We start from the raw sequence: 13,178 nt of genomic DNA on the forward strand, positions 1-13,178 counted from the left end.
CCAAGAACGCTCGGATTTTTGGCAAGGGCAGGCCATCATCGCGGTTCGTGATGGAGCGGGTTCGAGCTCAGGCAGCAAAGATCATACATGTAGACCTAGCCCATAGACCTTTGACAGCTCGGGACATCTGGGGCCCCCATACTGCTTCGGCTGCTCCACATAGGGTATTCTTCACCTGTGAGCCACCACCTCCGAGTTTTCTCAAGGTCAATTTTGATGGCTCAATTTTGGATGGAGGTAGGAGAGGAGGGGCTGGATTCGTCATCAGGGAGTCGAGCTCTAGCGTGGTGGCAGCAGGGGGCTGTCAGATTTTTGACACCTCGGTCCCTGGGGCAGAGCTGCGGGCGGCTTGGATGGGTATGTGTTACGCACGGCTAGTGCTTCAGGCGAGGTCAGTCTTTTTGGAGGGAGATTTGACTACTGTGATCAGCTGGGTCCGAAAGGACTCGAGCAGCTATGGGGGGCTTCACCCTTTACTTTGCGACATTTTTGAGATGGCGAGGGAGTGTGTCATATTCCGAGCCATGCATGTATATCGTGAGGCTAACGGAGCGGCCGACTGGGTGGCGGCATATGTTGCGAGCCACTCAGGAGGTACCCTATAGTATGGGGAGAGAGAGATGCTCGGAGCACTTTGGGACCTTTTATTTTCCGACTCTATTGGATGTATTCGTACTCGTATTGTATGAAATATCTGTTTTAGAAAAAAAAAAAAAAAATTCATGACACTCAAAGAGGAGAGAGATCCTTTTCACAAAACAAGACACGTGCACCTCCTTTCGAAACCCACAATTAGTATCACCCAATACGAACAAGGGTGTATGGGTAATTTTCCCAGTGGACCTTTGTCCTCCCCTGCGTGGGCTCTCTGGACAGCTGTTTTGTGAAAGCAGCTTGGTTTGCTTTCGAGGATGAAAAGTTGAGTCTGCTAACTGGCATTTGAATAGTAGCGGCGTGGCCAAAACATGCGTCTCAAAACAGGCAGTCTAGCCTTTTCCAGGCAGTCCTTCCCCCACCCTCTCCACCTGCTGAAGTGGAGCAACCAGAAGAAAAGCAAGGGGAAAAAAAATTAACATAAAGACAAAAGAAAAGTAAGGGGAGACCAGTGAATAACTTTTCTCCCTTCAATGATCAAGTTCTGGAGTTGGGGCTCTCAAATGGCACTCTTGGCTGCTCTTAGATCAGGTTCTCTGAGGACTATGTGAAGATATCCTACATATATGTCCCTTGAGAAGTTACGGGCCTTAAACCAGTGCTGTCTCATTGTGAAAAGGTATACATACACTAATCCTTTGTTTATTAGATATAAATGCACAGTATCTTCTTCTAGGTTCGGTGCAAATCGCATACAGATATTTGAATTACGCTATATTCTATAGTTATTCTGTTCTAAGAGATCTGTCGAGGAGATTTATTGGGTTTTAAGCCATTCAGGCACCTATGCCTTTAGATTTGATGATAGGTAAACCGGCATCACCTTGTATTAGCTATTCTTGGTCAGTTCTGAACTCTGTTACAACTGTCCATGGGAAGGGAAAAAGGAATGCGCTATAGCTCTGTAGCCATGATTTCCAACTCGAGGCGATTTTTAGTTGGTATTGCACTGTCGATGTGTTGTAGGTGGCTGCAGGAAATATTATGATCCTCATCCAGTTGGCATGATGCATGTTATGGTGTTAGTCTTTTAGTTGGCTAATCCAGAAAGAAATTGAAATGACTTTTATAAACATAATTATTATCGCTGTTTCCTTTTCCCTATATTTTATTTCTCTCTTTTCGGTTTGGTTTTGTGTGGGGAGTTAAATATTTTGGCGTTGCTTAGATTTCATTACTATTTGCATTTGATGTAAGTTTGACTACATGTCTTTATTAGGGTATGATTGTTTGCAAACAGTTTATGTTTCTACTGTTCATGTTTCTGCAAGGAGATGTTCGAAGATTTTTTGAGTTTTGGTTGATAGTAACAACCACAATGTGTCTAAACTTCTCTTCTTTGGGTTTGATGGCAAACAAACATAATGGATTTCCTCCAATTAGTTGTGTGTGTCCATGATTTTTGTTGGATATTGTCTACTGAATCACCTTTGGATAGTGAACAAGAGATATGACTGTAAATATCTCATCGCAGTTTCTGAAGAAAGGCATTTAATCTGTGGATAAAGCCAGACTCTGCTTGTCTGAGACCTCTTTCTCGGCAAAAGCTCTCATAATGCTGCATTCAATATATCAATGCGTGTTATATCCTTCGTAATCTGTAAACTTTACGTATATCTCCCCAAAATCAAAACTTCAATTTTGTTATAGCCTTCCATATCATGTCCTTCACTCCTGAACAGATGGCAATCACAGAGTCTATGCGGTTTTTTCTTTTCCTCGCTGGGTATGGCATGAAGTTCTAATTAATTATGCACGATAATGTTATGAATTATGATATATCTTTCTTTTTTCTTCTCTTACTTTATTATTGAACTTTTTCATATATTTTTTGATGTTATTACTATTTTTCTTTGTTTTATGGTAGGATACTAGGATCTAATAAGTTACTTGTAATGCAAATAAGGTGGCATTCATGTTTGAAATTTCTCAGTACCTTGCCATGATTATGCAATGGAAAAAAGGAAGAGTTGGTTTGAACGCGTGAAGAGGTTCTTTAGCTCTGAGGCCAGATCAATACCGGAAAATGTAAGAGTTTACCCATCATTTTGTGGCTTTACAACACTTTAGATTGGGTGTCATGTTTGCCTCTGTTTCAGAGTGAGAGGAGGAGAAGATGGCTTTTTGGAAGGCTAAAATCCAAATGCTCACCTGCCCTTCCGGCTCCATCACCACAGAAGGAACCATCACTCAGAGAAGTAGAAGAAGAGCAGAGCAAGCATGCAGTGGCTGTTGCCATTGCAACTGCAGCAGCTGCCGAGGCTGCTGTTGCTGCTGCTCAGGCAGCTGCTGCGGTTGTCCGCCTCACAGGAACTCCATCATCTTATCATAGGAGCAGAGATATTGCAGCAATCAGAATTCAGACCGCCTTCCGTGGCTATCTTGTAAGCCCTGTGTTACTGTTTATTTGTTAAGCAAACTTTGTTACTGTTCATGAGATACCAGATATTCTATAGATTGCCATTTTCCTCTATCACAATGATCTCACCTATGGTGCAATATGCTCAGTGCATGCCAACACATACATACAATGAAAAATTCCATAAGCTTGCCAGTTCCGCTATGGTTTTCATGGACTTGAATGTCCCATGCAAGCCTATAGCTTGAAATCTTAGTAGAACATTCAGATCATTTGGTTTGTTAAATGTAAGTTTGCAGCACCAGGGTATAATATGACAGGGATTTCTTTACTCTCTTTCATACAGTTTTAAAGTTTCCCATGTTCTCTTATCCCGTGATGCAATTTTACCTTGGGATCAACCAAGTTGTTCTTTACTAAATCAATTCTTTCATGAGCTATTATTTCCCTCGACCATTATGCCACCTTATCAGTTGTACCATTTGCCTTTCAAGAATCTCTTGGGCTCTTTCGGCTGCATTTGACTTGTGGAATAAACCTAAATAACTTGTGGGTATTGGTTTATCATGCTACATTCAGTCACCTTAATATTGTACTGGCTTCGCTTTCCCACTTTTTCACTTTTGATCCCAACTTTTACCTTTTCTATTACTTTTTTCATCTCTATTCCTGCCATTATTACCCAGGTTGCAACCAAACAATTTTTTCCTGTGAACAAAGGATGAGCACCTCTATGGAGGAATAATGAGACAGAGGGCTATATAGCTACTCTCATTCCTTATTCCGCAACAAAAGCAGCCTATACTTAGTATTGCATTTATATTGTGTTAAAATTTGGCCATGTTTTAGCTATTCTGTAGAATATTTTATATTTATTATCTCCATGTTAACATTTTCAGAACTGTACCCAGACTGTTGAACATTTTTTCCAAGAGATGCTTTAATGTGATGTAATGGTATAAGGAGGTCAGTCAGTGTTGGACAGCAATAATGCTCTCGCGTGAACCAATAAATTATGCAAGTTCCAAGAAGCAATTCTTCTTGTATGTGAAATAATATAATACTAAAAAGAATATTCCAACTTTAACTACAAAACCAAGATTCTATTAACAAATTGACCCATATACGATTTTTTGTCACAGCTAAACTTGACTTTGAGTATGTTAATTTTACCATGATTTAGATTCTAGAGTTCTTAAAGCAATGTTGTCTTATCACAATTTTCTTTTTTTAAAATTATTTACCTTCTTATTGCAATGCACATCAAAGTTCTTTCTTTTCAAGTGACAGAAATAAAAATAAAGCTTACATGTAGGCTCCTTTCTAGTTCAAATGATAAATAAAAGAGTGACAAATATGATTTTATTGTTGGTCAAGTTGATATCATTCACATCATAGCGTTATTGGCTGAGGTCTTCCTAATAGCTTTTACTTAAACTTTTGCTTGGCTGAAGCAAAAATATTCTTTCAGATTATAAGCATCTTAATTGTCTTGACATCTTGCTGCAAAGATTCCAACTATATGACAGAGTTATACTGGTCAAAATAGCAGACAATTTCAGTTTTGTTTCAGATGGTATCAACTAGGAGAGTGATTGATACTGATCCATAATTGTATCTCAGCCTAGTTCGAAGCCCATGTTCTAATTAAAAGTTCTGAATAAAGTTTGCCTTTTTGGTGCTGGATCCGATATTGGTACCATGCTGGTACAGTATTGTTTTGCCCAGTACGGAGGTCGGTTTGTGCACCGAGATTTAGTACATCTTGCATAGCGAGTCTCAGTTTGGTACTGATATGATATTATCCGGTATGTGACAGTATACACTAGTACTGTGAAGCACTCTAGAAAGATTTACTTTTCTCCCTATCTTCCCTGAAGTTTATTACACTTATCCATACATACTTAAATCGTAGGTTTTTCATGCAGAACTTTTATGTGTCCACATGATATACCAACTTTTCTCAAATTATGCTTTTTCCTGCGTAGGCATCTTGGATGAGGATGGAAAACTTAATTCAGCACACCCTTTAGAGAAAGCCTTCGTTATTTACTGAATTTTCAAGAGTTTATTAGTATGACAGGCATTACATTTGTGTTTGGTTTGGGTACAAATTCCTTGTAGGCAAGGAGAGCTTTGCGAGCACTGAAGGGCCTGGTTAGGCTTCAAGCTCTTGTTCGTGGTCAATCAGTGAGGCGTCAGACAGCCATTGCTCTCAAAGGTTTGCAGTCTCTTATGAAGATTCAATCACTGGCCCGTGCTAGCAGAATGAGAATTGTCGAGGATAATCCGAATCGTGATGGCAGAGACCTTATCCATAGGAAATCAAAGGAAAAGGAGGATATAAAGACAATGGTAGGTTCCTAAATCTCACTGCTTACTGATTTTGTTACCTCATCCCCTATTACTTCATGTTCAACGCTATCAAGTAATTGATTCAAAATATTTTGTTTAATATTCTATTCAACATATAATTTAAATTATAATTTAGAAAGTCACAAACTACAAACTCATAGTCAATTAAAGAATTAAAATTCTGCTACAAAATTGCCGAGCTTGCTAGCGTGAACTTCAAGTCTTGACCATCCTTCGTTCCTAGTGATCCTATTCATTTAGAAAAAGAAAAACAAAATAAAGAGATGTGAGCTACCTAGCTCAGTAAGTAAGACTTACACTACTTGATGGGATCAATCATAAGTTTTTCTATGATAATGCATGCATTATTTAAAAAAATAACAGATATTACAAAAATAAAGCATTTCATGGTACAATGTGATAAAGCTACTCATAAAGCAAATTATGCATGAACAGATCATCCATATTTCATAAATATTGTTCTAAATTTATATTGCAAATAAATACTTAATTCATTTTTTTTGCCATTTAGCTATATCATAATTTAAAGCATTGCTCACATATATTCGTACTAGGGTCACTTGTACTCGAGATTGGGGCATGTTTCGTAATTGATAATGTATCATGCTTCGTATGCCAACTTTAAATCTGTTGACAGGGTCGTGTTTTGTATGGATGCTAGCTTCGTCTTCCCCAATTCTAGGGGCTTATACATAGCTATCTGAGAGCCTTTAAAATATTTAATATTTTTCTTAGCACAAAGTAGATGAAAACACACTAAATGACATGATAGATTTGCGCTTCATAAATATGTCATTTTTATTAAAAATATTTATGGAACTACTTTTCATAATAAAGTATGATTTCTATATCACATATACTGATCCTTCATTTTAAAAAAAATATGGTATTATAAATAGCAAATCAAATGCATGAAAAATATTATAGTTTGAAAATTTATAAGGAGTGTAAGGTTTACTTACTTTTCTACTTTAAACCTTCAAAGTTTGCTAGATGAATCTACTAAACCTATTTAAAATATTAAAAATAAAATTAATTCCTATTTGATGATTTTAATAGTATTAAAATAACATGAAAAGGGAACAGTTGGCCAGTACAACAATTGACTGCTCTAGATGGGTTAGGTCTAAGCAATTCGATCAATAAATCATGAAGCCATAGTAGTTCAGGGCCTCTTTATGGGGGTCAACTTGGATCCATAGGAAAGAAAGACCGGATCCATCATTGGGGTCCATAGGTCTACTTAGAGAGAGAAAAAGGAAGAAAAGAGAGAAACAAGAAAGGGAGAGTTTTTATCTATCCTAGAAGAAAAGGAGGTTGTGATCGTTGGGAATTGTGCTAGGGGGCATAGCCGGCGGCCGGTGGATAACCAATGGCGGTGGTGGACCGACGAGAAATCATGGAAAAAGGGGTTGAAAAAATAGAGGATAGGGGGTTTCTCCATTTTTTGGTTGTTGGCCAATCACCAACAGTCATAGCTCCACCGGAAAGGTTGTAGGGAGGTTGGAGGACTCGACCAGGGGTCTGGCATCAAGAGGCAGTAGCATCGGTGGCTTGAAAAATGAAGAAAAAGGTAAAATGGGGGCAATTAACAAGAGAATTTGTTGGTCGATTTTCAACCGATTTCTTGGACGATGATGGTGGTTTAAGGCCGTGGGAAGAAAAGAAAACAAAGGAAAGGAAGGATGGTGTTTACCTTAGCTCCGATAATGTTCCCTAGCCTAGATTTCCAGTGTTCACAATGGAAGGAACCCGACAAAACAAGGAGAAAGAAGAGAGGAGGCATGATGCTTGTAATGGAGGTTACAAAGGGGTGGGGAGGTGTTTTTATAGAGGAATTCTAAGGCTTCGGCGGCCCTAGGTCTCCAACTTCGAGTCAGAGTTGTTAGGGGAGAAGGAAGAAAGAAAGACTCCCGATGGAAGTCTCCGCCCATCACGTGCGAGGCACACTTAGCTTTGGCTGGGTCAAGCCAAAGCTTGGTAGGGGTGGTCAAGCAGATCGGGCCCTGACCAGGCCATTACATTCTACCTCTGTAAAAAGAGTTTCATCCTCGAAACTTACCCTAACTTCACTCTCAAACAAATGAAGGTACTTAGTCTTCATCTAATTATCCACCAAACATCTGCTGTGCAACTGTGATTTAAACCAAACTCTTCTATACTCGTTCTATGCCCCTACAAATCATAAACCTAAGCTTAATTTTCTACCTATGATCAAACCTAGGCTTTGATACCTAAAATATTATGCCCTAAATTTAGGACATAACATGGTTGGATTAGGCCGGGCTTGAACTTGGTTGGGACCCCTGAGATTGTGCAGCTATTGGCCTAGGTGATCGATAGTGATCTTGGCCGAGATCTGTGTGGATTGATCTTCTTCCTCTTCTCTTCTTCCTTATGTCAGCTGGCCGTCATTGTTGACAATGCCTAGGTTGCGCCGCCATCAATTGGTGGGGGTGGGCGGCCTGGGCCACTATGGCTGCCACCCCTTCGACCTGCAGGGGGATGGGGGATGGGAAGGGGAAGATGAACTTCCCCGTTCATATAGAGAGAAGAGAGAGAGAGGTTTCTCTCTTTTTCTCTCTCTTCTCTTCCTTCTCCCATTTCTCTTTCCTCTCTCTATTTCTCTCTAGTTTTTCTCTCTCATAGTTTTTTTTGTTTCTTTTTAGTTGAGCTAAGTAAGTGATGAAGGGACTCGGGGGATCTAGTGATGGACCCCTGGTGGACGTTGGTAGGCAGTCTAGGTTACTAGTCCATGCATGTTTTTCTTCTGATATTCGAGTTTGATTCTATAAGGGGAAAGTCTTCTACGCGAAAAGATTTTAATCGGTGTACTTTACACCCTAGCTCGTAGATCGTGAAGTGGGTCGTGATTATTGTATTTAGTTAGTCTTTGGTAAAGGTAAGAATCTCTGTACTTGGTTACAATTATAAATATATATACATGTTATTGATTTGTACTTCTGGATTTGCATCGGAAGTTTTCCATCGATAAATTTGGTTTGGCATATAATGGTATGATTTATATAATTTCTAGTACGAATATACTCATATGGATATTATATGTATGAGTTATTGAAAGCATGGTTATATGAACAATAATACCTGGAACTTGAGAGAAATACACTCTGTAAGTAAAAATTGATTTGACAAGAGTAATATGTAAATCAGGCGATTAAGATATAGTTCAGACTAACCTTGTTATGGGATAGCCTCCACGGGCTTACGCGTGGGATAGAGTTTATGGGCTTGCTAGTTATCTCTTTTATTTTGTTGATACCGATGGACATTTAAAACTTTGTAATTGAACTAGTTGATTATTTAATGTTAGTGGTTTATTGAATTAATTTGATTATTATTGGTTATATGTGGATATTGCTTGTCTTAGGCTTTACATGATCTCTATGGCTTTGCTTTAGGGATTATGTGGCCCTGTCACGTGGTTGACCCGGGTAATGGGTTTAGGGCGTGACAGAAACTCCCAACCTTTGATCATGCTAGACTCTGAGAGTCCAAGGAGATCCAACCACTGGCCGGATAAAGCTGGAATCTCATCCTATTTAGAGTCCTTTCCTTCTCTACCTCCCCTGATCGATTGTGATCGACCATGATTGATTGCTAATGGGCTTGGCCTCTTCAGGCCAGCCCATTAGCCCAAAATAGTGGACTACTACATCTGCAATTTATCTCTATTCTTGAAATACAGAAAAAAATACTCAGGAGGTCCACACAATATTGCTGTGGCCCAGGTGCATGATGTACCAACCTCTGGTACTTTGGTTAATTTTCTTCATTATAGAAATTTTTCAGCATCTTCTTTTACATCCAATAACAAGCAGTATATGTTGTTAAACCATTTAATTTTCCTGTTTCACCCAGTGTTATATGACCAGTTTATCTTATCTTTCCAAGAGTGCGAGTGGCTTGTGATCGTCTGAAAAATTAGAAGGCTACAACATTGCATGATTTGCCATAAATTTATCTCCTATTGTAAACTTTACCCGGACCAGTATAAGTTACTATTATAAAATTTACACATTTATTTGTGTTATTGCTTGGGCAGCTTCAAGAAAGCAATGAGAGAAGGTGGGATGGAAGCATATTATCGAAGGACGAGATTGATGCCATACTGAAAACCAGGCGAGAGGCCGCACTAAAGCGGGAGAGAGCAATGGAATATGCATCAGTCCATCAGGTAGGGCTTCTGGTGATCACATTACTCTCTTCTTTACCGCTCGCCCTAAGAGGGGTGTTTCAACGAGTATAGTTCTCATTTTGATTAGTAAGCATCCATGTCTTACTTGCCACCATGCTTCTGATCTTTTTCTTTCATCAGGAGAAGAGAAACGCAAGAAGGGCAACAACTCCATCATCTAAAGAACTAGACTTTGATGATCTGAACCATAGATGGAGCTGGCTAGAGCAATGGGTTGGCTCACAGCCATTGGATAAGGACATTCCTGTGGTTCATCCGAGTCCAAGTCCAGAGGAAAAACTCCATCAGGACATTCATGTTTCAAATTCACAAATCTGTTTGGATTCTGACAACAAAGATGAGGCAGAAGAAACTCAACTCAGATATTTTGGCAGGAGATCATTTAACCGGTCAAGACGAACTTCCACAAGGGATGACGATTCCTTCTGGCCATCCCCTTCATTTCCAAACTACATGGCATCAACAGCATCAACTAAGGCAAGGTTTAGATCATTGAGCACACCAAAACAGCGGGTGGGAACTGACATTTGTTCTGATCAGTATTCCCCCTATACGAATAGATTCCTCTCACCATTCCCTTCCATCATCGGTGATGCAAGCCCCAGCAAGACCAGCAAACCTTCAGTATTTAATCAGAGATCACCAAACTTGAAAGGTCAGACAAGTCCCAATAAAGTTCACAGGTCCTCTAACTACCTTGGCTTTGACTCTGAATGCTCCTTGCTGGATTGGGATCGAGGTGATGCCTTTAGGTGAACTTCTTGTGAGAGTGCAGCATATAAGAAGCTTTCAGTTTTTCTTCTCGTAATGCAGTTTGGGATTTTATATTAGAGGAGTGGATCAGAATTCTCTCTTGAAAGTTTCTTTATAGTTTTGCATGGGTGTGGTTTGAGATTGCATCTATATAGACTGCGACCAAGGTTTGCAGTGATGCTCATAGCAGTGGATAATGTTGACAATGTATCCTAGAATAAAAATGTCTTAAATTTGAATTGTTTAACTATGTTACTGGATACCTATTCCTTTACCCTTTTGTGAAAAAGAAATTTTTTCATCATTGGCCAAAGTCACCAATTGGTTGTTAGATGTTTTACCTTATATATTCCCTGCGTAAACTTGCTTGCTATCATGTATCTATTATCTTTGAAACAGAAATCCTCTAGTAGGAAGGTAGCATTATGAAGCAAAAGGTGAATGGCTTTGGTTTAATGCATGACTCCTTTAACAGTAGCAACAAGGGAGGATTACCTAGCTAATCAGGTGGTACACTAGCAATGGGGAATATAAGCTTCTGACCTTCAATACTTTTTATTGAAGATAAAACACTCAATATGGTAGGCTTTGGTCGAAGAGGACCACCTTGGTCATTGTAAACTTTGTCTAGCTAAGTTTGAGGGATTCGGATTTTTGGTTAGTCTAAGACTTCGATGAGGCCAATCCTTTATTTTCTTGGTTTTAGGTCTTCTTCTTGGAACAATTTAAAGTTTTAAATATTCTCAACCTATGCCTAGCCCCTTGTCGTTACTCTTTGCAATGCCCAGTCTAAGATTTCAAAAATGGAATAATGACTTGAGTTTCGCAAAAGTGGTAAAGGTACCACTCTGTCAAGACCGGGTTGCAAAATTTTGATTAGAAAGATACTTCAAAAAAATCCTACACATGACAAAAGTTTTAATGTTGGTTGGCCATCGGTTGATCATGGTATTTGTTATTGGATTTATAAAATAATATGGAGATTTAAAAATGGTTTGTTGTCTATTACCTTATGAAGTGGAATATATATATACAACAATTGAACAGAGGAGATCCTATCATTCATGCAGAATATAAAGGTTAAAAATGGTAAAAAATACAAAAAAAAGAAATATTGTGATATGTATAGGATGAATTTGGATAGGTCTTTCATGCAGATGAATTTTGCCATGTATTTTTAACTATCTTTGATTTTCCCATGTGCTTGGCATGCCAATGAATTGGACAGATCTTTGGTACAAAAAGTTTTTGCCATGTGCCTTTGACTGTCCTTGATTTTTTCATGTGCTTTGTGTTCCAATGAATCTGGAAAGATCTTCAGTACAGAGGAATTCTACTATGTGCCTTAAACTTCCTTGATTTTCTTTAACACTTCCCCTCAAGTTGGTGCAGGGATGATGCCCAACTTGCTAACAAGGTGACTAAATTGATCGCAACCAAAGCTTTCTAGTTGACTTGCAGATGGTATATACTTTGTTTGAAGAACCCCTTACGAAATTTTTTCATGGACCAAGTGTCATTCTATTTCAATGTATTTGGTTCTTTCATGAAAAGCAGGATTGTAGCAATGTCTAAAGCCACTTGATTATCACAATATAAAGTGGATGGTGGACGACGATCAACTTTCAAATCATTCAACAAGTAGCATAACCAAGTTAGCACACATGTAGTAGCCTCCATGGAATAGTATTCAGCCTTAGTAGAGGATTATGAAACTACATGTTACTTCTTTGTTTTCCATGAGACTGGACTGTCATCCAAAAAAATACGATAGTTTGATGTTGAGCATCAAGTTGTAGGGAAGCTTTCCCATCAAAGTCACAATAAGCTGAACGATGGAGAGGAATTTGAGAAGAAAGTAGAATGCCTTGACTAGGAGTGCCTTTTAAATAGCACAAGATATGCCAAGCAGCATTCATATGAGGTTTTCTTAGCTGGCTCATGAATTGGCTGAGGATATTGACTAAATAGATGATATTGGGACATGTGACAGTAGATAAATGAGTCATTCGACAAGCCTATGATAGGATGAAGGGTCAGAAAGTAAAGGTGCATTCCAGTTGTTGAACTTCAAATGTTGTTCCATTGGACAATCAGAAATTTTTGCACCTAAATAACCAGCATCATCAAGTATATCTAGAGTATGTTTCCATTGACTCAAGAAAATACCTTTGCATGATCGAGCCACCTCAATGCGAAGGAAAAACTTAAGATGTCCATGATATTTGACATGGAATTTGAAGCTTAAGAAAGACTTGACATGATCAATCATAATAGAGTCATTGTCGGTGATGATGATATTAATGTATACAAGATGTTGACCCAAAAGAATGATTTTGATGATATAAAATAATTGAGTATGTTACTAATGCTTATTTCTTTTGGAGTAGTTTAATTTTTTGTTCGAGGAAGCTTTAGAAGTTTGAATAGTTAGAGGAGCATGGAGAAGCTCAAAAGATCAAAACTTTGAAGTTGGAGAGGAGTTTGAAGCTATTTGGAGGCTTCTACACCATAGGAGCTAACTCAAGCATGAAAAGAGATGATCCTTGGATTCCCACAAGTCAACATAGAGCACTTAAATTTTTTTGAGCATCAGGAGTTGACCCCAAGTGCATAGGAGTTAACCACTGAACCTTAAAAATCGAATCTAGCACTTCGGAGCTGATTGGCACAGGCTAGGAGTCTACCCTAGATTGTAGGAGTCAACTCCTAAAGAGCCACAGGTCAAAAACAAAAGAGCCTCATTTTTTGGCCTTTCATGAGTTAACCCCAAGATGCAAGAGTCGACCCTTGAAATTCAGAAGTCGACCTCTGGAAAGC

General features: G+C 38.8%; 1 protein-coding gene across 3 annotated transcripts; it reads left to right on the forward strand.

Moving 5' to 3' along the window:
• The first annotated feature begins 965 nt into the window (after nt 1-965).
• Nucleotides 966-10,659, forward strand: LOC103722841 (protein IQ-DOMAIN 14-like). 3 transcript variants are annotated; one of them, XM_039116961.1, is made up of 6 exons: nt 966-1,273; nt 2,522-2,682; nt 2,754-3,038; nt 5,138-5,368; nt 9,453-9,584; nt 9,726-10,659. In XM_039116961.1, the coding sequence occupies exons 2-6, from the start codon at nt 2,608-2,610 to the stop codon at nt 10,359-10,361; spliced, it is 1,359 nt and encodes a 452-aa protein (XP_038972889.1). In that variant the 5' UTR covers nt 966-1,273; nt 2,522-2,607; the 3' UTR covers nt 10,362-10,659. The 3 variants fall into 3 exon arrangements, with proteins under 3 accessions (XP_038972889.1, XP_008811759.2, XP_008811760.2); XM_008813537.4 differs by having other exon boundaries at nt 2,561-2,682; XM_008813538.4 differs by having other exon boundaries at nt 2,588-2,682.
• The last annotated feature ends 2,519 nt before the right edge of the window (nt 10,660-13,178 follow it).

The sequence above is a fragment of the Phoenix dactylifera genome, unplaced genomic scaffold, assembly GCF_009389715.1.
Source record: "Phoenix dactylifera cultivar Barhee BC4 unplaced genomic scaffold, palm_55x_up_171113_PBpolish2nd_filt_p 000146F, whole genome shotgun sequence".
Taxonomy (NCBI): Eukaryota; Viridiplantae; Streptophyta; class Magnoliopsida; order Arecales; family Arecaceae; genus Phoenix; species Phoenix dactylifera.